Below are 27,153 nucleotides of genomic sequence, written 5' to 3' on the forward strand. Positions count from 1 at the left end.
CATGGTTTAGATGAGATTTGTTGAGATAGATTTTCAATAGCCAAATGATCTTCCTGTCACCAATCCTCACCCGTTTTCAAGAAAAATAATAATTCCTGTAGTTCTTCAAACATGAATGGCACAATGGTCAGAGAGGTTTTCAGGAAAGATTGCAAATGAAAAGCATTGCTTGTATGATAATGATATCTGCTCACAATCAGAGTACGAAATCCACACAAAGAGATATAAACATGAACACACTAACACACAATGTGTTTCAGTATCTAGCTATTAAATCCAATCACAAGGCTTTGGCCAGCACAGGGTTATAGCAGAAGACATCTGCCCAAAGTGCTTCACAGTGGGACTGAACTCAGACGTAAATAAATACCAATGCTCAATGGATTCTTGAAGTTAAAATAAAAAAACATGTTCAACATAGATGAGTAACTTTGAAGGAAAACATTCCTTACATTTTAATGAGGTTGGACTATCAGTGAGTGTGTATGGATATAGTTTCAAATTTTTTTAGAAATTTTAATTCACTTCTAAAATATTAGAACTGATTTAGTTCTAAACAGTCATCTTTAGATATTTCACTTTATTGCAGCAGCAGCAGAAAACATAACCACTACAAATATACAAAAGGAAATTAGTCTTGTACTATCACTTAAATTTACTGCACATTTTAGAAACCACAAAGCTTAACATAAACAAATAGCCTATATTAGTTTATTATAGATATCAATCCTGTTTGTTTGCCTTAAAGAATTTAACAGCCTATTTTATTATTTTTGAAACCATAAACTTTAAAGTTGGTTAAAGAAATAAAGCAAGTTCTAGAGTAACTTCCAAGTCTGACGGTATTGTATCAACAACCAAGCAGTTTGTTTGCAACCATACAAAATAATATATAGAGGATAAAATTAGTGTGAATCCAAAGAACAAATACTATCCAATTTTTATACAACTGGACTTACAATAGTAGTATAAAATCATAAGATTTAAAGGTATCATCTTATATGAATAAATACATAATTTGAGTAGAAGATGCAAGTGTTTGGTGGGATTGGGGAAGCAGCTGCAGAGAACCCAGATGTGTAGAACACCTACTTTGTGAACCATAACTACAAACATTATGTAAAAAAAATGTTAGCAGGAAAGTGGTGCTACTGTAGGAAAGACTGAAGTAGATTTCATTTAACAGCAAATGAATTATAGTTTTTTTCAAGATCACTTATTCATGCAACTTTATAATTCCAACCTTCTAAAATAGTAACTAGTAGAGAGAATTCAAAGTTAGTCTCATCAAAAACAAAACAAATTTCTTTAAATAAAAACACTGCATAGAAAAAGGACAAAAACTTGTTTTTGACATGGAAATTCTAGAAATATCTTTACTCTTTGTAGTAGACAAAACAATGTTGATGTAGTTAAAAATAAGAATTCCTCAAGACATATCATGTCTAGAATGCATTACCATATATTCAGATGATCAATATGATCAATATGATTGATTGCATAAAAAGAATGATTCAACAATAATGCTATTATTTTGTAGAATAATTATAGGAAGATTCACAAATAGGAAGAAAAAAAACAAAAACAAAAAATAGAACAGAAAATAATACATTAATTTTTTAAAAACATCTCTCAAGAGAAGTTAAATTAAAAATTCAACTTTCAGAAGGAAAACAACAGCTCCTTGAATTAGAGGAATTAGTTAAAAGATTTCTGAATTCAGAATTTGGACAACTAAGCAGGTTTTATATCATAAACAAACTAAATTATTAATTGCTTAAAATAACTGTTTTGATAGATATTCTCCAAAATTTAAAACAAACCAAAATAATATATCCTTTTTTTTATAAAGACAGAGATCTGTATAAATTGGATTTTACACAGCAATCAAATACTTTACCTAAATACAACATGAGGGAGCAGAACATTTAAAAACGATCAGTTTGTTTAAAGACATTTGAAATCTACTGCAAATATTCAATTTGATAAGCTGACTACAAACAGCAATGTCTCCAAAATTAGTTCTGGCAAATATCCAGAAGAAAAAATCAATAAAGACAAAATGACTTTTTCATGTCCTTGGCAAATATCAAGACAGTTTAAATTTCAAATAATAGTTTAAAACATCTTCAACTCTCTCTCTCTAAGTAATGTAAAAATACATGTCAAAAGATGTCAATAACTGAATAAAAATCCAACTTAAAATTATTTTCCTAAGTACATATTGTAGTAATTTAGAATATATATATATATATATATATATATATATATATATATATATATATTATACACACACACACATGCACACATACCTGCATAGAAGACAGACATTGAATGATGATATACATACATATATATGTGTGTCTGTCATGTAAAAAGCACCATCTGAATGTGGTCGATGCCAGCCCCCCAGCCACTGGCTCCCGTGCTGGTGGCATGTAAAAAAACACCCACTACACTCTCAGAGTGGTTGACGTTAGGAAGGGCATCTAGCAGAGAAACCATGCCAGATCAGATTGGAGCCTGGTGCAGCCTCCTGGCTTGCCAGTCCTCAGTCAAACCGTCCAACCCATGCCAGCATGGAAAACGGACATTATATGATGATAATGTTCGTTTCCCATGCTGAAAAACAGACATATAATGATGATATATACACACACAGATCTTTACTTCTACATCTTAGGTAATAACAATAATAATGAGAGTAACGAAAAAAAATATTTTGAGGTTTACTTAAATTTTATCAATTCCTACACAGCCAAAACATTCACACATTGAAAGTATTTTAATTGCCATTTACATATTAGTATAAAATGTAAAGGTGTGGAAAATGGAACAAGAAAGACAACAGAATATGCGTTATAGATAAAGGAGACTGACAGACACTATCAAGAGATTAATTATACTGTATCACCTGACCAGATGGAAAGAACAAACGAAAACATATCACATGACCAACAAAGAAAATTGTTTCTTATGTTTATACAATAGAATACAGTTCTAAGTACATTTCAGCATTAGCTATATATTAAACATATTTAAAAAGGAAGAAAGAATGAAAACAATGTTGCCATGAGCCTAAATCTAGAATATATATGATTATACAAACAAGGCACGTTTTCTGTAACTGGATCACCTTCTCACTAGTAACCATTCAACCATGAATGTTTGTCAGATAAGCTAGAGAGAGGTACATACTTTGATTAGGGCACAACAAAATAAATGGGTGTGGTAAAATTTACCTATACACTTGCATTAGAGAGTGAAAATTAGCTGTAGAAACCTTAGTCAGTGATAACATCAGAACCGTATTATTATACTGTCAGCTTGATTTTGCAAGACAGGTGGTGTTTAGGTTTCTATTACATTACAATGGTTCAAACAGGATATAAATTGACAACCCATCAGTATTTCAAATATAGGAGAGACCTCTATATGTGGAAATCTATATAGTATAACCTCTGAAACTGTAACATCATCAATTCCAAGCATAACTCAAACCTACAATACCTCCTATGAAGTATGCGTGAAACAAAGAAGACTTACATAACACAGATAACATTAACACGTCTGTTCAGTGGTCATAAGTATTAATGATAAAATGTGCCTCAGCATGACCACAGCCCCTGGCTGAACCCATAAAAGTAAATAAATTGAAGGATTGTTAGCAGAATTTCCTCGTGGAAGTTCTTTTCTTAAATAAAACCTGTCTTAGAAATTTCCTTTGGAATACTGGTTTCAAATTTAAACACAATTTCAGGAGAAGAGAGAGTCAATGATGTCAACCCCAATGCTTGACTGGTTCTTATTTTATCGACCCTGAAAGAAAGAAAGGCAAAGGTGACCCCAGCAGTATTTGAACTCAGAATATTAAGTTGGACGAAATGCTACTAAGCCTGTTTTCTGGCATGGCAACAAACCTGCCAGCTTGCTGCCATGTTCCTTCAAAACATGTCTATTTTTTTTTACAATTTTTAATATTTCAAAGGAACTTTCTAAGACTGATTTTATTTAACAAGAGAATTTCCGTAAGGAAACTCTGCCAACAATCGTTCAATGAGTTTGAAGGAATATTTGTGCTAAGAAATTTTAAGTTCTACACAAGCTCACTATTTCTACAACTATGGATAAAAGAAAGTGTCATTCTTACTATCTCTCTTTTCCTTTTGCTCAAAAAGAGAAAAGGGGGAAAACCATAGAAAGATGGTCTTTACTAGCTTGTTCCAATTTTCAGATCCTCTCAGCTATCTTGAGCATATACTCAAAACAAAAAATTCCATAAATTTATAGCAACAGAAGAAAAACATTAAGACCAGCAGCAAAATAAAGAAATAGTAAAGAAGTATCATATGATTTCAAATGAAAACTCTTGCTAAATATTATCTATACATGAAAGAAATACTGCAATGTTTTACTAAAATAACATGAGATTTCAGTGATTCAGTTCCAGTATAATCTTGGATTCATAATTACTTCACAATTGCAGGAAGATGAAACAACTGATACAGACAAGATTCAAACAGAGATGCACTAGATTACATGTTATTAACACATTTAGTTTGACATGCCACATTCAGCATATTCTCCACTGATTTAAGTAACTGTTAGTTGCAAATGAGGCACAGATAGTCAAACCAATAGCATACCAGATATTCAGGCATGGCTGTATGGTTAAGAGGTGCACTTCTCAACCATGTGGTCTCCAGCTGAGTTTCATAGGCTCATCACAGGAACCTAGCTCATCAGAATCAGGTGAATCGGACTGTTTTAAATGATAATAATATATATATATATATACTATAAAAATTCAGAGCTGAATATATTTATCTAACTACTTGTCATCCTTAAAGTTATACAGTGAACTAATGGGGATCCAGAAATCCAAGCAGTTACCCTTGTCAGCAATCCTGCAAAAACTAGCTAACAGAAAGGAACAACACTTCGGTCAAAGAAAGTATTTCACACTAGCAAAATATCCAGGAAGTTTTTGTTATTTGCAGAGTATAATGTAACAACCGAAGTATAAATGTGATACCATACCATCATTCTTTCAAACCGTCCCACCCATGCCAACATTGAAAACAGACGTTAAATGATGATGATGATGACTATATAGAGAGAGATCAAAAGAATTTAAAACAGGTTACAAACTGGATTTATAAATACTAACTGTAATACTGAAGCCCTCAATGCATATGAGAAAATGTAGATATAAGAAAACTATTAAAAGTACGTAATGATTGAAACCTGTCGGGAAGTGTCAATGAGATAATGTATTTACAGTTACAGTCACATCACATAACTGAAACCACAGCTTGCATGAAATGCCTATGCTCCCACTGGTTTATGAGCAACTGAGAAAATATAGAAAAAAAAGAAAAAAAAAAAAAAAGATAATCTAATTTGAAATTTCATCAATCAGTCCAGGAAGCAACTTATTTTGGGTGGGTTAATTATTTTCACTCCAGTGGTGAAAATGCCTAATCTCTGCTCATGAACTAGCTTAGCTGTCGGTAATCGATAATTTGAGCAGTATTTATAATATTAACATAACAGTAGCCACTGAATTCTCCTATATATATATTACACGAGGACTTTGGCTTATATTCAAACTAATCAACAGAATTTAAATCAATTAGTGCAAATAGGAAACAGATATTTAATAATGTTTACAGTGCATTCTCAAAAGAAACAAGCATATATTATATAGTTCATATTATTTCCTTTTATGAGTCGTCATCAATTTAGCATCCACTTTCCCATGCTTGCATGGGTTAGGTTGAATTTGTTGAGGCATGTTTTCTATGGCTAGATGCCATTCCTGTCTCCAAGTAAAGTAATATTTCCCCACAACCAAACAGGTTTTCACAGGATAATGGAAATGGAGGACAGAGCCTGCATTACAGTGATGCTCATTTACAACTATCAAGCAATGTCAAAGCAAGGAGAGTAACGCACACATACATGTTTGTGTGTGCATATAGAGAGAGTTATTAATGAGGGATTATCAATCCAGGCAAAATATTTTATAAGCTCTCTGTTAATACAAATACACCAAGCTAACAAAATTTTTAGATTAGTAAAGAACTGCATAAGCCTATGGCATAGACCAAGGTTATAGTTCATCACCATTCTATATTGTAAATCCATAATTGTATTTTAAGCTGAATTGGTTTTCTACACAGGATGATATACAACACAAGGTATGAATAATGGTCATTTACATATTCCTTTATTGTTGTAAATACAATTTATAGCTGTTTATAATAGTTATTGTTGGTTTGTCTATTGATCAGGTGAGAAAAGTTGAACAACTTTAAAGCACTAATGCTATCGTCGTCAGATTAGCATGCTCTGGCTCTGATGAAGATAGTATTAGTTCTTTAGGATCATGCAACTTTTCTCAACTAATCAATGGACCGATTGAGTAATAATGGATGATTCAACAATGACTATCGGAAACAACTGTAAGTTGTATTTACAACAATAAAAGAATATGTCATGACCATTACTTATATCTCGTCTTCATCATCATCATCGTTTAACGTCTGCCCTCCATGCTAGCATGGGTTGGATGATTTGACTGAGGACTGGTGAAACCAGATGGCTACACCAGGCTCCAATCTGATTTGGCAGAATTTCTACAGCTGGATGCCCTTCCTAATGCCAACCACTCAGAGAGTGTAGAGAGTCTTATGATGATGATGATAAATATGACAAGCTGCTTTAAGTTTCCATCTACCAAATCTACTAACAAGGCTTTAGCTGGCCTGAAGGTATAGTAGAAGACACCTACCCAAGGTGCCATGCACTGGGACTGAACCCAAAACCATGTGGCTGGAAAACTATAATTTCTTACAATACAACCATGCCTGAGCCTATAATTTATGATTATTTAAGTAAAAGTCACCATTGAATGAAATAGTGCAGACAACTATGCAGGGTGACTCAGGAGTTCCTTCAGCACTTCAATAAATGATTTATAACATTTTAACTTTTTCCATTTGCTACAATTTTGTTTTTATACATTTTTAATACTATCTTTGCTCTTTTGTTGCAGATATCTGTCTGTGTACATGCCCCATTTTGACACTATGTGATTCATATGAGGGTCATTGTCATACAAGTGATATATCATCCATTTCCAGTCCTTTGAGAAATAAATGGGGATTGGTTACAGGAAGGGCAATGAATTCTGACTGATACAAGCACAGAAAAGTAGACATTAACTGATATGGTGTGTGTGTGTGTGTGTGTATATAACTGCAGTTATAACAAAAATAGAATTCAAACTCTAATCAAAGTATGTTGTTGAGCTGTTAATCTAAAGTGTCCCAATTATATAATTTTCCATTAAATTTTGCTCGTTTCCTCTCATTCATTTTCTTTTTCTCCCCTTCCATTTTTGCAACATGATAAAAAAGAAGAAATTACCTTTGATATCTCGATGAAGTTTCTTTTCAGAATGTAAATAATCCAGCCCTTTTAAAATTTCTCTTAAAATAATTGCAATATCATTTTCTTGAAATAAGCCAGCTTTCATAAGATCAAGTGCTGATCCACCTCCAAGATACTCCATAATAATCCATAATTTGGTCCCCTAAAAATAAATTTGCAAACATTCCTTTAATCCAAATATCAAAATTAGTAATAAAAAAAAAAAGCAATCATTAGTTATATAATATTTGTTGATTGATATCACACATTCCAGGCACAATAGGTGAATCAAAATTAACTTGAAACTTTAAAAAGAAAAACTTTAAGTGTCTTTGAGAAGTGGTGCACAAATTGCCTAAACTCCAAAATAACACTTTGTCAGTTCTTGAATACCTTTAAATAAAACTTACATATCGAGCCTCCTGCCAGGTTCTCTTCACAAATGTGAACTGACCTCCAACCAAGATGGTCACAAATATATACCTTTTAATCCAATTAGATTTTAACTCAAATATCGACTGTGTAAATTAATGGTTAAAATCAATTTTGAATTAGACAAGTGGTTATTTAGGAAAAAAACAACCTCGATATCAACTATGCTCTGGAACAACTAACTTACTTCATAGAGAGATATTAAAATTGCAGACACAATTTGCAGGCTTTTTGAAGGTTTTCTATTATATTAAAAGCCTCTAGATTTTCTTCCTTCTGTTAAACTAAAAATATTAGACTTCAAGTTTCGCCAAACAGCTTTATTTAACTAGTCTTACAAAATATAACAATTTTCTGTTTTGTATTTTCAATAAAAAGTGTAACATGTCTATTTTCAATGCACAAAGTATATATGATTTGTTTAATATATCGTTATTATATAGTATATAAAAAAGTTGAGAAGGGTTTCTGTAATAGGCTGGATGATCACTTTGCAGGCTACAAAAGTCACTGATCTAATAGTTATGGTCTTTATCTATTACATCTAGAAAAATTGAGGCATGTAGGATAAAATTTCCAGTACAGTAGTACAATGAAACACTAGCAAAGATCATAACCCATGGATGGTTGATCGAATACTATACACTTGGTCATTTTCTTTGTGTAAATAAAACTGTAATTTGGTGACCTAGTCAGCTATTGATAGCAGTAACTGAATGTTATAAATATAAATGTATTTTATTTTTAACATTGCTCAAAATATATTTACAAGAATCAGTCCTCACATATATAAATAAAGCAGAAAGCTAAAATCTAACCATGTCCGACTAACATTCGACTGTGTAACAGAAAAAAAAAAGAAAAAGAAAACTATATCAGTAGCTGTTCTACCACCTCACTGATAAATAAACACCTATTGTCAGTTATGATTCATGCAAATGAAAATAACTGAAAATAAATTTGCAAGTCTACTCATGAGGAAAAAAGGACATTTAGTATATTTACATTTAAATATCAATTACACTAACCAATAATGCTCAATTATTATATTCACCACTTTCAAATTAACTATAACCAAAGTAATATGACAATGGAGTTACCTTAAGGAAAAATATCTATAACTAAAGCAAAAAGAGGGAAAAGTATTAAGTAATATAATAGATGCCAGGTAGGCATACTACTGTTTAGATTAAAGGCCTGTTATTTCACAAGCTCTGTTAAATGACAGACTTAGCAGGATTGAAAAACTTATGTCAGATCTCAGGAGGATGTTTTTATAATTTTACTTTACAAGCTAACACCAGACAAGTGAGCAAAGTAAAAACTGAATCAGGAAACAGAATAACTCCTGAAGTATAAATAACTTTGCTTGTTATTTGTAAAAACATTTCCCACTCAAAAGTTTTTACTTCCAATTATTTAAATCAAGATGATTTTCAGTAAATTGTTAAATTTTCAAATTAAGTCAATTATAATACCAAAACAGTTTAAGATCAAAGAATAATGTCTGTAAAATATTAATGTACAATGGCTTAATTCAATGCAATAACAATTAAGCGATAATTGAAAATTACCAGCAGATAATTTTTATCACAAATTAAAATTAATCAAGACAAAAACAAAAAGGCAAAATTTCAATGACATTTATTTTTAAGGATAAGCTTCAAATACTCAAGTAATTCTTAAATATATTTGCATTCTAAAGTAGCGTATATAAATAGAATTAAGTTATATAAGATGTTCAAGGAGTTTAAATAAGAGAAAATAGCTTGATAATATGTCATTATTTAGCATGCAGATTACATCATACTGTACACAGTAATCTCTTCAGAGAAAAAATTATGGATATATTTCTGATCTGAACAGAAAGTCTAATGAAAGGATGTCTTATTCTAAGATTCTTAAAATATAATCAATGATTAAAACACTGGTGAAAATTTAGCTTCTAATTGTCAGCCATCATCCTTTGACTGTCCAGATGATATTACAGCAATTTAACTTAAGTACAGGAATGGATGTGTAACCACACAGCCATTCACTTTCCAAACATGTGGTTTCTAGTTCAGTCCCACTACATGGCACCTTGGGTAAGTGTCATCTACCGATGAACTGATCAAAGCCTTGTGAATGGATTTGGTAGATGGAAACTGAAAGAAGCTCATTGTGTGTGTGTGTGTGTGTGTTGTCTCAACATCTTGATATCACAAAATAGTTGTAAATGAGTGTCACCATCATACAAATGTTTCCAATCTTCCATAAAACATGTCTCACTATGAGGAAACATTGCCTTACCTGGGAAACAACAGGTGAGGGTTGGTGACAGGAAGGGCATCCAGTTGTAGAAAATTTGCCTCAACAAGTTCCACCTGACCCATGCAAACACAGAAAATCAGATAGTAAAATAATGACAATGATGATAACTTACTTTGAGATAGGATCCAAAATACTTGGTGACATAGGAACTGTCACATTGTGACAGCACCATGATCTCTTGTTGAATATCTTCAATTTCATCTTCAGCTTCTTCAAGATCTATGATCTTAATAGCAACAATCTGTTTGCTTTCATTGTCAATTCCTTTGAAGACCTCTCCAAAAGAACCTTTTCCAATTTTCTGTAATTTGGAGAATTTGGTTTCTGGATCAACTTGATTTTTCCTCTGCAAAATAATTTTTAAAAATTAAACTAAGAATAATCATTATGTTAAAAACAAAAACATGATAAGGAACAAACTACTGAAGGAATTATATTCATTAAAAACTCTTCCTTACATCAATAGAGAAATATTCAAATCATCATTCTCTAAAGTGAACTATTTGTTGATAGGAAATGCTGATGAGAATCTATTTGAAACATCAAGATTTAATAATAATAACAGGTACATCTGGACTGATATTATACAAAACAATTACAAGGATGGAAATGTTATTTCTTTAGACATTAATTCTTATTAGTGTTTACAATAACAGGAGTAAATCATTAGCTGAAGGGTAGAAAACAAAGCAGCCTTTGTAACAGTTACACAATGACCTAACAGTATTCATAATGGATTCATATTCCTGATGGACTAATCATTTTGGCCAACTGACTGACTAAATCTAGAATTTTCTGACCTATCAACCCACCAATATATTGGCAAGCAATCTATAAGCCGTCAGTATTATTTTGTTGTAAAGCAAATGTCTATTAGTTTTATTGCACTGGTACTGTTATATTTCACTTTGTCAAATCTTCCTGGTTGAAGATGAAGTTTATGATGTAACAGCAACAAGCTTGCATCCTAAATTGTTTCTTTTTACCCTAGGTTGAAACATGCAATCTTTCATGTCATAAATTTAAAACTAGACTTTACAACAATTCCTCAAGAAAAGCCACCCCTCCCAACATCAAAATTTCAAGAAATTACAAGTCAGAAAGGTATTATGCTTACAATAGAGGAATGTATATAATGAGATAAAAACCTATCAACAATTTCTAAAAAAATCTGCTATCTATTCTGACATATCAGTTAACCAAGGCAATGCAAAACAAGGTGTTCTGTGCTGAAGTAAATTTGAACTCAATAACATTATAAAAATCTACGCAGCAATTCTACTACTTAAACAACATCTGAAAAAACAAAAAAAAAACTCTTTTACTATCTCCAGGTTATATGTTGCCAAGTGCCTTCTTTAATGCAACAATACCATCTATTATGGTATTGTTTTCTCCACATTCCTATAGCTTTCAGTCTGTAAAAATAATTTTCTCATTCTGGAAACAGACTGACAGATTCCAGAACAACAAGCTAACTACCAGAGATAACATCACTGTTTACATTTGCATCTTTATTTTCTATATCTTTACTTTATATTTTCCAACTCCATACATATCTTTTCTCTATGGTTGTCCGTTTTTAATTTGATTAAAATAATTATCACCACAAATTTCTGCATAAAGCTCTGCATTGAAACCCTATCCAGCTACCAGTGAAAGATTTTGTCACAAATTTTTTCACCCACCTCTAACTTACATATTCTACCACCAGGCTCTAACATCTGTAATACACACATATTATATATATATATATATATATATATATATATATATATATATATGGTCATAGCAGCATATCAGCTCTCAAATATACACTAACTGATGCATCAGTTATAATCACATTCCCAATTCACTTGTGCTAAATTTAACTCAAATTTACAATTGAATGCAGATTCATCAGGTATGAAGATATAAAAGGGTTTCCATGAGGTAAATTAAATCTATAATTACCTATCTTACAAAAAAAAAATAAAATAAACAAAAAAACTCGATTAAAAAAAAAAGGCTTCAAAGGGAAAGATAAAATGTTTTTTTATGGATCTGAAAAATGTTGAAAATGCTATGACAAGCTCAAAAGACAATGTTTGATACATTATGTTAATACATAATCATACATAATATTGCAAGTTATAATATTCATGTGGATATCTTTCAACTCTGGATACCAAACTAAATGAGAAAAATACACCGAAAGATATAGAAATAACCACAGCTACCTATTTGTAGCTTAACGATTATAAATGCCTAACAGTGTAATTTATAATTTTGACTAATATGCCTTGGAATATCCCATTCTGAACATATATAGTACTAGCTACATTTAAAATTGTAGACCACTTCTTTAACCTTCCTAGTCTAAAAAACATCCTTTTTGATAATAATCCTGTATTGTTCTAATAATAAAGGGTGTGCCTATCTATTAAAAAAAGTTCAAGTAGAAAATATTATCAAACCATCGCAGATTTTTGCTTTTCTAAAGCAACTAAAACAACTTATTGAACATGATTGCACAAATATTACTGAAGCACCATCCAAGCAATGAATACATTAAGCAATCAACCTATTGCTTAAATGCATATAATATATATATATATATATATATATATATATATATATATATATATATATATATATATATATATATATATGAAACAATAGTTTATCCTTCTTCTCCAGTTGTATATTTTATTACTAAAACTGATGATTAAAATTACATATTAATTATAAGTTACTGCCTCCTAAACTGATTTACATTTATATTAAAATAATTGAATGCTTATACTTTGTCACTACTGTTAAACATATTATGAAAATAGTATTATGCTAAACAAAAGATTGTATATAAAACAAATAAAATCACAAACTTTTACAAGTGGTTGCTTTATTTAATTTTCGTTTAAAACTACAAAACAGGCCTGATGGTGACGCTGATGGTGGTGGTAGTGATGATGGTGATGAACAATAACAAACATAAAAAGTAGCACATGCTGCAGATTGATAATGGCAGTAAGTTACATCCTGCTTTTCAAATACCACTAACTCAGTCTTTCCTGCCAAGATTTATCATATTTCCTAAAACAACAACTGATTTTGTGCTAATAGACGCCACTTCAAAAGGGATTGGGTTCAGAAAGTTTGGTTTAGGTAACGATTTAGTTAGTAAGAAAACCGAATCCTCTCTGCCACAAAAGAAAAAGTGAAAAATTAAGGAAAGAAGTAGAATCCAATACATTTTGCTCAATATCTTTATCTTTTATTTGTTTTAGTCATTGAACTGCAGCCAATGGGCTTCTTTCAGTTTCCATCAACTAAATTCACTCACAAGGCTTCGGTCAGCCTGAGGCTATAGCAGAAGACAATTGCTTAGGATGCCATGCAGTGGGACTGAACCCACTACCAAGTGGTTGGGAAGCAAGCTTCTTACCACACAACCTATATGATAATAATGATAAAAAAAATTTTTAACTCTTTCAGAGGTTTTCACAAGTAAAGATCTGTATGTTGTAAGAAATGATAACTAAAATTAAACTTAAAAAAATAAAAGAAAATATAGGCAGAACAAAGGCATATAGAACCATGTTAAAAGCATAACCCTGTGGCAAAACTCAGAGCCAGTCCACAGTAGAATTTATATCTTAATAACCAACTGGAAGAAAACAATGTTGACCCCTAAGATGTTGCTTCAGAATTTAAGCATTGAGATTGTGAAACCAAAGGCAAAACAAAATTCAATTTGTTTATATCTTTTCATATTTAGTTGTGTGTCACTGTCATTTATCTCCACTATTCTATGAAAGACATGTCTGGAGAAACATTATCTTGCTTGGAAACATGAGGGTTAGCAACGGGAAGGGCATCCAGCTGTAGAAAATCTGCCTCAATAAACTACATCCAACCCATGTAAATATGGAAAAGTTGATATTACAATGATGATGATGGCTCATGCCACTATCAGATGATAATTGTGGAAATTCAGACATTCATATGAGCAAAATATTTTAGATAGCTGAAGGTCTTTCTTGACCTTCAAATATAAAATGTAAGTAATTTTCAGTACTTTGCCTTAGAGCAAAATACAAGAGATAACAGAATTACTTAGCTATCAGAAAGAAAAACATATATTTGTATCCGTGATGTTAGACAGTAGGGAAATCTGAAGAGTAAAGAGATAAAGTTTATTTTTTAAAAATAGATAAATTTTGATTTCATTTCAAGTGACAAAGCGGTGTTTAGGGATTCATCATCATTCAAGATACATATTCCATGTTGGGACAGGTTGGATGGTTCAACAGGATCCGACTAGCATGAGGGCCATGTTGGTCTCCAATGGCTGCTTTGGCAAGGTTTCTATGGCTGGATGCTTGCTCTTCCTAACATTAACCACTTTACAGAGTGTACTGGGTGTATTTCTTCATGGCACCCTGCATTAATGAGGTCACTAAGTAACTCACAAGACAAGACTCTTAGACAGAGTGGAGGTGCTTCAAATGCATCAGTTAGTATCTTCACCTAACCTCAACAACACATGATGCTTAATGAACATTTGTATAAAAAAACTCCTGGATAGTATACTAGACTACTGAAGGTAGTTTCTTCAGAAATTTTGTTTACCTATTCTCAATGTAAGCAAACCAAAACAAAAATGAAGTACCCTGCTTACAGATATAGCGAAACACCTGCAGTAGGATATGAACTCAGCTCCTGAACCAATAACCTTGTCCAAGTTTCCATTTCACTATAAATACATGCAAACAGACACACACATTTTGGTTGTTTCATGTTACTGATGAACATACTATCTAATATATAATGCGTAGCATATGTTTATAATTTAAAAAAAAAAAAAACCACATGGACCTTCAGTCTTCACTGCAATATACCTCTGTCAGTAACACACATCAGGGAAATGCAAGTAAATTTCAGTTAGATGCAAGTAGGTATCTAATTATATTTGCTGAGCACTGAGAATATGATTTGAGTTTAATACTAAATAACAAGGTATTTCTCTGTAACTGGAGTATGATTAATTCGCTGTTATCAACAAAGCTAAAAATACTGTATCTAAGGATAATACTATTTAGCACATGGTATGGTAGATGGCAGAATTAGAAGAGCATTGGATAAAACATCTCGGTTACAAACATTTGCATTGTGAGTTCAAAACCTGCGCAGGTCTACTTTGCCTTTCATCCCTCCAAGTTTGATAAATATGTAATCGACAATACCCTTGAAGGTGCTGTCTCAACATAGCTACAGTCCAATGATTGAAAGCCGTAAAAGAATGTTGGAAAGCACAAGATAACATACCCACCCCCACTACAGGAGAATAGCACATGATTAAGTGACATGGGAAGATGTGCTGGACACCTACATAACATGGCACAAAGGAGATTAGAAACAATGTTAATGATGATACATTTTTCAACCAGCAAAAGATTGCTCTATTAGACCATACACTAAGTTTGAGGTTTTAAAAACTAGGGCAAAATGAGACTATATGTGTGTGCACACTCTACATAGATGCATAAATCTTGTCCTCAATAATACAACTGAAGATAAAAAGCAGTAAACACATTTATTACTATGAAGTACACAGACACACACATTCATTTGTTTCCTATCCATTTTCCCATTAAATGTATATATTATTGATGCATTGTTTCAGAGCAAGATGCTTTTCTAGTTGCTAACTCGTACCTGCTTTTCAACTAAGGGATATCTTATTTCACAGGCCTTTGAAGGCACTGGAGTGGATAGTTTGTTAAAAGAGGTGACAACAACACTCTCACCAACAGACTTTTGTAGAGCGTAAATGTAAACACACATACACACACACAACAGCATTCTTTCAGCTTCTGTCACAAGGCTTTGGCTGGTTTGGTGTGGAAAACACTTGCCTAACATGTTGTACAGTTAGAAAGAACCCAGAACCACGTGACTGGGAATCAAACTTCTTAACCACACGGCCATATCACACACAAATATAAACAAGCACACAGGTGAAGATAAGTAAAAAATATTGTGGATAAATACTGAATCACACAGCATTCAAATAACAGGCAAACAAAATAAGGCACTACACCATATTGTAAATGAGTGCCTCACAGTTGCATTTATTTTAATCAGGTTTTCTCCATCAATTAATACCAAGTGAAAAAACATGTATCTATCACTGTCAGTTGTAGCCTGGAGAAGAAATTACATACATTAGATGTGCATGCAATTTGTGTATATACAAACGTGTATTTATGCCTGCATGTGTGAATGAATGCTGTAGCTCTTAGGCTTAGAACAAGAAGAGTTTAGTGTTTACAACTTGGTTTCTATTCTGAATTTTGCTTTGACTTATAACACTAATGCTTCTGGAAAAGGAATGAACACAATAACTCACTCCAATTCCACCTGAAGTCAATCAACTATCCTCTAATCACCTCACTAGACACATTAATTACCATTAATTAAATGTTCAAGTATAAAAAGGACTGGTTTGACTCTATGTAGATGTACTGTTAAGCTTGCTTCCCAACCACATGGTTTCGGGTTCAACCCTGCTGAGTAGCATTTTTGGCAAGTGTCTTATACTAGAGCCCTGGACCAACTAAAGTCTCATGAGTGGATGTGGTAGACGGAAAGATGAAAGATGCTTGTCATATGTATGTGTGTGTTTGTATCTCCTTGTCTTGACATTGTGTGATAGTTGTAAATGAGTGTCACTGTCATACAGTGGCATTAGTTTCCAATATTCTGTAAAAACATGTCTGGTCATGGGGAAATATTACTTTGCATCAAAACAGGTGTGTGTTGGTAACAGAAATGGCATCCAGGACTAGAAAAACTTCCTCAGTAAACTGCCTAACCCATGCAAGCATGGGAAAGTGGATGTTAAAATGACAACAATGACAATATTGTCTATTAGGGTGTCTGCTCAATACATTAAAGAGTCACAAATAATTCAGTTCTAATCATTCGTTAATCCTCTCCTAAAATTAAAGTGTGACTCATATTGTCGTACCACTCACATATCTGAAAGAGTACTGCAACCCCATATAAACTTCATAGACCACATTAAAAAATAAGCTGTTCTGCTGATTAGCACACACCAGAACACTACAGCCACTGGTTCACACTGCATAAATATCTATATATAATCAGCATAGTGACAAGCCAAGAGAAAAAATTTGAAGTTACCTTGACGTTAAGTTAATTCTTTTGTAAGCCATAAAAGAATATACGATTGTCATTTAACTCCAGATGAAACATTCTGTTAGGTGGAAATGTAATAAATCTCCCAACTAAAAGAACAGTTTATATAATAAGTTACTTCAAACATTTGTCATCTATTGTCTCTCTGGGCTAGAAATATTAAGGACGATCTATGAAAAATTGAAGTGTTATTCACACACACACACAGGGGGGGGGGGTACGTGAATGGCTAAGTTCAGTGCTTGATAAACAACCCAAATGAGAGACTAGCACTGCACTATGTGTCAAAGGTACTTAATGGCTCATTCCAGCTACTTTTGCACAGGTACTGCAAGATAGAAACAAATTACTGTTGTAAAGAAATGACAGTATTGTAAAACTGACTAATATTTCATTAGTTTACAACAGTGTTTGAAAGCTTTAAATGTGGGTCAGGAGAAGGTAATGTGAGAGAAAGCGCTATCGAGAATGTCACATTAACATTTTTCTTTTTTTAAATGTAGATTAACATTGCATGTGTTTATTCACTTATTCTCTTTACAGGATAGTCCACAAGGAACTAGGTTCCAGTTGTTTCACCTCATAAAAATATTACAATAATACAACTACATATGCTGTGAGCTATATATAAATAAACAGAAAAGTTGGCAGAGTTACCATCAAAAGTTAACACCTGTCACTTGAGTGTTGATGGTAAAATAGGTTAGTTTATTAAAACAGAATTGTGCCCTTTAGAAAAGAAAAGAAAACAGAGCTTGATTATTTAAATTGTAACAGTAACTGATAGGCCAATTTAGAGAGAAAGTGTGCTTTGAACAAAAATAACACCAGACTGAAATCCACCAGTGAAAAACTACCTAGCAAAAGGTAAGAACAGTTTAAAAGATGCTTCCAGAAACTACTATGCATTATTTTGAATTCTTAACATTAATAGATACCTGTAAGCTTCACGCTGTTTAGGTTATTAATAGGTATTTCTGTGACAGCTGATATCAGTAAAAAATATTTTTTAAAAAATTTATGGTTTTTCTAAAGACGGTGAATAAGAATATTCTTGAAACATATTTCAAGAATTAAAATGAGTCTTAGGTTTCTCATACATTCTTAAAAATGTTAAGCATTAAAATATCCTATCTCTTATATATATATGTATGTATATATGTATATATGTATATATGTATATATATATATATATATAAACCTTTCTTGTTTACCCTTTCCTGCTCACCACTAACTTGCAATAATTGAAACTGAACACTAACAACTACCTCAATTAGTTATCATTAGTCTTACTACATGTAGTAAAGCTTTAACAACCAAAAAATAAAAATAATTATAAATTTGATCGACCTGGCTTAATAACTATTTTCAGCTTACAATTACTCAAAAGTTATAGATATTTTTTATTCTTGATAACTTGAGGTTAATGCCACTATTTTCATAATTATTACTAATATATCAGTGTTATTTCATACAGAATATCTGTATATTGCACATTTGCAGTAGTAATGCAAGTTATAAAAACCTCATTTTAGATGAGACATTGCTTTCATTAACAAGACAGTATATGAATCATAATTCTTATTCACCTTATTAAGTTTGAATGGTTACTTAGATGATTGTGTGGTATATAAACAAATAATTAGTAACCTAAATTGACTTGTGTTTATTCAAGCATATTTTACTAGCATCTTGGACAGAGAGTAATTGAACAAAAGGAAATACCAACAACAAAATACTAAAGAAGCTCAGAATTACAATATCTACTTATTGATTTTATAAACAATTAAGTTCATAGTTATATAATTCTAATTATGTAATATAGTACGAGACAGAACTTTCTTCATTAAACTTTAACAAATACACCACTAAACTGATAAGGATGATGATGACTGGAGAAAAAACTAATTCATGTTTCAGAATTCCAGTTTCAAGATTTCTCAACACTGATTGGTCAAAAGTGAAGTACAAAAATGATGAACTGATATGTAAAAATAAAATATTTTTAACAATGGAACTCAAAGGAGAGAAGCTATAAATAATAGCATATAAAATATTGGGTTAAAAATGCCTTGGATGGGGAAAAAAGTCAAAGGCTACCCATTGAAGGTGTAGGCTCAAGTCCCATGGGTAGCCTTTGACATTTTTCCACCCAGGCAGGGTTTTTTGTAGCCCAATATTCTACATGCTATTACAAATCAGAAAGTTCTGATTTGGTTTTGGTTAAAATATTTTGAAAGTCATGATAGTAACAAATAAAAAAAAATTAGCTCATAAAAATGCCAATTAAAAACACCAATGAATACTTAGTGTAAAGAGAAAATCAAATTTAATTCCAGTAGATTTCTATTAAAAGAAAATATTAACCTACATGTGCAGAATTGAGCTTGTTATGTGAATAAACACCAGTTAAGACAGCTGTAATTATAAAAACATATACTAAATTTTCTGGTATCTAAAGAATAATCTGAAATTAATGTATCACAGCCTGTAGAGTGCCTGGTGATACAGTATTAAAATTAGGGTTTTAAAAATTTTTTTATTAAATACTAGAATGATAGAATAACAATGTTCAAAAACTAGCTTAATTTTTTCTAATGGATAGCTGGATATAAAATATCTCCATTGATCCATCCAATGTCATGAATACTACAATAACATAAAATCATGTTAAAAACAAATTGAGATTCAAAGCCAATGACTAAAATCCAAACACAAACTATTAGACTTTTAAAACGATCTTACACTAAGTGTTAATAGTCAAATATATGAGATATGGAGACGTAGAAAGTATAGAGGTATGCATTGATGTGGCCATGCACTAACGCATACACAGAAATACCAACAACAACTTGGTCAGCCTCTAGGACAATCTTCACCAAAGGCACTCCAATCACATACTACTTGGTTTGACATATTCCTAAAAAGAGGAGAATGTGTTGTGATTGAAGTGTCTAATAGATAATGATACATTCTGCCTGTGCACAAAGAATATAACCTTTGCACTTTTTAAAAAATTATTCAAATACAAGACACTTTTCAGTAAATTTCTTTAAAAGCAATGAACAACAGTAAAAAAAAAATCTATTACTGACAATTAACTTTTTCAAGTTCAAAATGAACACCAATTTAATGAGCACTTCTCCATGTTAGCATCAGCTGGACAAGTTTGCAATGTATGAAAAAATCATCTAAATGTTTCTTTGCTAAAGGCAATAGAAAATAATAACATGTAAATAACCTTAATCTGCTGGCAAAATCTAGGCCTGGTTGAATTAGCCATATTAGGTGTTAGCAATAAGAAGCATCCAACCTTATGTAATGATAAACTAAGCTACTTCCACTGCTGGTTTTATTGCAGTTAATTTGATCATCAATGTACCACACCAACTTGTGGATTTGCTACAGAAACACACAGAAGCATCGATTGGTGATCTTGGATTTGTATAATCCATAAGTAGGATTGCTAAGGTTATTACACTTTGTAATATGCAAAAATCACAAATTCTGATGCAACATTAAAGCTAATACTTTAAAGGTGATAAAAGGTAATATAAAATAAGGAAAAATTAAATGGATGTAATACAAATAATAAATTCAAAATTATAACTATGAACAAGACTATTATATCAATTGTTGTAGCATATACTGATAAACAAATACATCAACCATGGAGAGTATGTTAGTCACTCAGTATAGGTTTTCAGCTATCCTGCCTTTCTTCAACTTTTCATGATTATCTTTTGGTGGGGGGGAATGAAATAAGTAGTATGTAAAAAATAAAAATTTTTAAAAAGACTATTTGAAACTATAAAAACAAATAAGTAGTCAAAAAGCATTGAAGGTGAGAACATTCAAAAAGATTGGGACTTGCTTCTTGTATTATTCTTACTGTCTCATTTTATAACCTCTTGCATTGAACAGTTTTGCTTAATCCTTTCTCATGCAAAATGCAAATCTTCTGAAGTACTCTCTATTAAATTTCTCTCTAGAGTCTGAGAGGACATTCAAAAGACATGGATAAGTATCACGCTTAACAACGGCACCAATTGTTCCTAGCATAGGCACAAGGCCCAAGATTTAAAGGGAGAAATTAGTTGGTTATATCAACCTCAGTACCTGACACTTTATTTATCTTATCAACCTTCAAAGGATGAAAGGCAAAGATGGTAGGATTTGAACTCTGAATGTTAAGAGCTACAACAAATACTATAAGACAATTTTTTTCAATGCTCTAATGCTTCTGCCAACTCACTATTCTAACAACAACAAAAGTAGTAGTAGTAGTAGCAGCAGTTATAAAGCATTGTATGAAATATTATCAACAAACCAACATAGTCCAGCCATCATTCATATACAATACAAGCACACAGAGAAATTCATCAGTTATTACAAAACATCTTTCATTGAAGCTCACATCTTTTGAAGCCAGAATCATATTTCAATGTGTATCCCAAACAAAATATTCCCATAGAGGTCTCTTTCAATTCTTCTCTGAGATTATGTAATCATTAAAGGAAGCATCATTAAGTATTGATAGCACAACATAACAGAACCACCTGTCTTTTTGTAGTAAAATCCAATACACTTTTGTCATTGGATACAGCAAATAAACCAAAAATGAATGCATAATATAAATTCTTTGATGAAAAATATTTTTCTGAGCTGAAAAATCACTATTAATTACAGATTACATAATATAAACAGAAATACTAACAGATAGATTTGAATATTTAATATAAAACCAAAGACCTATCTTAAACTATAAACCAGGTAGAGTAAAGCAGTGGGAAAAGATCTTAACCAGAAGATAAGAGAATGAAAGAGTAAGACGACCAATAAAACTGTCATACATTTTTGTGTAACTCAATAGAAAAGTCTTATAGAACCCAATGTAGAAGGTACTGGTTGGGAAAATTGTACACTAAGTTGATGGGGGGGGGGGATGAATAAGGAAAGATTAGTTGGTAGTAGATAACATAAATATAGAATGATAGAGTTAGTGAGCTATCCTTATTTAGACAAATTATTCTATAAAAATTTACTGTCAGCCAAAGGTAGAATAATACCAAGTACCAAAATAGACAAAAAAATTGGCAATATACAATGCAGAATAGAAAAACGAAAATCAATTTTAATTGGAAACCAACTCTATTGTAGTAACTGAATATATTCTTTGAATAAATTAATCATAAAGTGAAGAGCAGTTCATGTTAAAAAGGGTATTAATTCAATTAATTCTAACTTCTGTAATTTCTTTTCTACAGGGAATAAAGACAATTTTAAAGAGCCAAAAATCAGCATTTTAACTGATATTCCAATAGAGAGAATGCTTATTTCCTTTAATCAAACTCATAACCAAATTATACAAATGGGACAGACTAAATATAATACAGAAAATAAAACAAAATAAAGCATAAAAAAGGTTTCCAAATTAAAAAATATATATTTGTAAAGAATGAAATTTATGCATACACACAAAAAACTATATAAATCCACATAAAACAAATTAGAAAGTGAATTATAAGTAAATTTTTATACAAAAGAGATTTATCTAAGTCTGTTTTATTTTTGGAAATTTTATAGCAAGTAAATAAATAGATAATAAATTATGAATAATATCTATAAATAAAAAAAAATATGATTGGTATAAAACACTAAGTGCCCTTGACACAGCTCTTGATAATAGGAGAATTATATGTTAAGGAAAAGTTATTTACATTACAAAGCTTTTTGAACCAAATTCTTGATTCAAAGATTTTTCTATTTAAATGATTTTAAATCCTCTAGCTCTGTTATAAAGATCACATGCAATATTCAACAGCAATAGTAAGAAAACATTTTAATTAAAGTTTAGAAAAACTTTAACACCATCATTTGAAAACTAGAAGTCAAATACACAAATATGATAAAAGCATTTTTAAAAATGCTTAAACATAGATGACATTGGTTAGTATTAGAATAAATTATTTTATATATCTAAAATTATCTTTTAAACAGATACACATTTTAGCAAACTAATTAAATAAGAATGAAAACTTGTGGCAGAGAAAGACTTCATGTGTAACTATAATATCAAGCTTATCAACACTTATTTTAGTTGATCCCTTATATTTACATTAAGACATCTAGCTAACTGCTATCAACTCATTTCTTTCCATATATTACATTATTGTATGGTTTCACTGTCACTTTTAACTCATCAGTGTATATTTAATACAAGCATAAGCAAAATAAAGATAAGATGAGAGGTGAAAAAAAATGTACCACCAAAAGTGAGCAAGTATGACTGCAATGTAGTCATGAAGAGAAAGATAAGATAAGAAGTGCGAATGTATTCATAATAGAGAGATAATTACAAGAGTGTAACAAGAGATAATTACAAGAGCGTAACGAGAGAAAATTAGTAACACTTAATGTGACAAAAGACAGATGTATTAATTGGAAAAAAAAAATATGATGTCAATCAATCAACATCTGAGAAAAGACGAGAAAGGTAAAAAGTAAACATACAGAGGAATAAAGGTTAAACAGTTGGCTACATAAATTGAGAACAAACCAGACAATACCAGAGTAGAGAGATAAACATTTAAAAAGACACAAAGTTGGAGAGCAAACATTGAGAAGAACACAGTTAAAAAGTAAATAAATATATGCAAAGACAAAAGAGAACAAATAATTGTAAGGTCAGAAAAGTGTCTGAAATACAAAAAGTGACAGAAGGAGAAGTCAAGTGTGTGTGTGTGTGTGTGTGTGTGTGTGTGTGTGTGTGTGTGTGTGTGTGTGTGTGCGCAGAGAAAACAAAATAAAAACACTTAAATGATAAAGGAAAAAAATGATACTGAAAGAAGTAGAAAACTAAACAAGGCCTAACAGGAAGGTATGGTAAAAAAATAAATGATAAAAATATCAAGGTATTTCAAAGTTGAAAGAAACATCTTATCAAATGCTACATAGAAGACAGGAACATTTGTAAGGTGCATGTATGTGTGTGTGTGTGTGTGTGTGTGTGTGTGTGTATGTGTGTGTGTGTGTATGTGTGTGTGTGTGTGTGTGTGTGTGTGTGTGTATACACATTTAAATATATATATACTTAAGTTGACTAATGAAAATGAAAGTACAGAAATGTCTCTTAAGAATTTTAAGTACACAAATACTCAGACTAGAAAACACACACACACACACACAAACTTATACAAAAAAGAAAAAAACACATATTGTCCCACAAGTAACTATGTTAGAGATATCAACCAATGGAAGGGACTTCAAAAACAGGTTGTGATAATTATACTTTTCTTGAAAGTATTAGTGACATGAGAAAGAAAATTAGGTGAAAGTTTATGAACACAGCTTGAGTATTTTTTTTGTCACTGTCCTATATCTAATCTTGTGTGAGAGAATTACCTGGTGGTCTTACTGGTGCCAGTGCCACGCAAAAAGCACCCAGTACATTCTGTAAAGTGGCTGGCATTAGGAAAGGAGCCATAGAAACCATGCCAAAGTAAACATTGGAATATAGCACAGTCCTCTGGCTTGCCAGTGGCTGTTGAGCAGTCCAACCCATGCCACCATGGAAAATGAATATTAAGTGGTGATAAAACTTCTAGGGATATGAAACCATTTTTATAGTGGAACTCAAAGTGGATAAAGCTATAAATAAAAGCATGTAGAATATTGGGTTAAAAAAAATTAATTAGTCAGCCTTTAACTTTTTTCCATCCAAGGGATTTCTGCCCAACATTCTTCATGCTATTATTTATAGCTTTAGCTACTTTGAGTTCCAACACAAAAAAAATAATTATATATATATATTCAAAGGTATCAGTTCCTTGAAGAAAAAACAAGAACCTTTTATAGCCCTTTAGCATTTAAGTCAGCCATATCTGGCCAAAATATCCTACTTGGGTTATGCGCAAACAGGCCAGATCCAACCTCTCACACCTACACTACAATATCAGTCTAAAAACAAACACTCAGATCATCAAAGTCTCAAAGCTACAAGATAGTGCATGATTAATTTAAAACAATGTGAATAAATAAGCATGACATTTGACAGAGTAATCCAAATGCTAAAGGGTTAAAGATGTTTCAACAACATCTTGGTTTACAATCCTTAGTGCTCTTCCAAAGCAAGTGCAAACTTTCAACAGAGTAAAAACCCATATAAGGAGCAATTAAGATGAGAGACATCCAATTTAGCTAATCTAACACAATTTCATATTCTCAAGAACCAAGAGGGACAGGGAAACTATTAAGTATTAAAGATTTGATTTCTTTGGCATTGGCAAAAGGCTACTCATTTTATTTAAAGCACTTATTGGATTGGTTGATTAGAGGATAAAACCAAATTTTGGCAGAACTTGACCTCAAAAATGTGTCTGCAAAACATCTAATAGTTATAAACATGCAAATAATTGTTTTAGTTATCCAATTAAATCCTCATAAAACATCAAATTTTCTCTCTGATAAAAGTATACTTGGCACTCTGAATTATATATAGGGCCTTCAAAGACACAGGTGTGGCTGTGATAAAAAGTTTTCTTCCCAACCACATGGTTTCATGCTCAATTTCGCTGCCTAGCACCTTGGCAAGTGTCTTCTACTATAACACTGGACCAACCAAAGGTTTAGGAGTGGATTTTGTAGCCAGAAACTGAAAGAAGCTTAATTGTATATATATATATATATATATATATATATATGCCCAAGCAAAATACTAACGCATAAGTATATACATTTATATATATATATAAATGTATCTCTCCTTATCTTGACAGTGTATGATAGTTCTAAATGAGTGTCATACAGTCATTTATTTCCAATATCCTGTGAAAACATTACCTTCCTTGGAAACAAGAGGTTGGCAACAGAAAGGGTATCCAGCCATAGAAAATCAGCCTGACTAAACTCTCTCTCTGATCCAAGCAAGTATGGAAAAACAGACGTTAACAAGATTATGATGATAATTAAGTAGCCTACCTCATATACAAGAGCTCTATCTTTAATCATTACTGTAGTATAAATCTCACTTAAATGCTAATACTGCTGCTACTTGTTTTCGTTTTGTTTTGTGCTTTTTGTATATATAAACATAATCCCATTGTTATAGAAACATAGGAATTATGATGTTAGTCATCTTTGTTTTAACTAGAGTACTGGATGTTAAAAATTAATACTTCTAGTCTAATAATGATAACAAGTGAACAATTGATTCAGGTTTTGCTGTACTTCTTTCATATATATATATATATATATATATACAGTTCTGAGCAAGCTAATAATATCAAAGTATGCAGGTTTCTGTCTCCTTGTCATGACAGCGTCTGATATTTCTGAATGTGAGCTTATGAATCTCACCTGTTGCATTCTGTACGGCTTCTGGCATACCAAGTAAAAAGCTAGCCAAACAATATTAACATTTTATACACATGTAGATTCACTGAAATGTTTCTGTGAACGATTAATAGAAATAAAGTAAAAATCCTAACTGAAGTAGTTCTTTCTATCAACATACGAGTGAGACTTCGTAATGTTATTAACTGTACAGTTTAGGCCAACTTAGGGAGAAGCCATATTATTGGTTAGTCGAGAATCCTATTCAATGCATTGAAAATATACTATCCAAATAAAAATTATCTGCAGCTGCAATAGAAATGTAATGAAATTAACGATTGCCCCATAATACTACTCATTCAGTTCGTAGTAAGGACGCATCAAAACTTAAAATTCATTGACTAAAATTTTTAGATATAAAGTTATCGGATT

General features: G+C 31.6%; 1 protein-coding gene across 13 annotated transcripts in view; it reads right to left on the reverse strand.

Moving 5' to 3' along the window:
- LOC106868038 (serine/threonine-protein kinase 26) overlaps positions 1-27,153 on the reverse strand; it is a 152,744-nt gene that overhangs the window by 34,489 nt on the left and 91,102 nt on the right. For all 13 annotated transcript variants that reach the window (XM_014913146.3, XM_014913144.3, XM_052970743.2 and 10 more), the window contains 2 exons: positions 10,295-10,528; positions 7,435-7,600 (listed from right to left, as the gene is read on the reverse strand). In XM_014913146.3, coding sequence (XP_014768632.1) covers positions 7,435-7,600; positions 10,295-10,528 — 400 coding nt within the window. The remainder of the gene's footprint in view (positions 1-7,434; positions 7,601-10,294; positions 10,529-27,153) is intronic.

This window comes from Octopus bimaculoides, chromosome 9 (assembly GCF_046866305.1).
Source record: "Octopus bimaculoides isolate indiv1 chromosome 9, ASM4686630v1, whole genome shotgun sequence".
Taxonomy (NCBI): domain Eukaryota; kingdom Metazoa; phylum Mollusca; class Cephalopoda; order Octopoda; family Octopodidae; genus Octopus; species Octopus bimaculoides.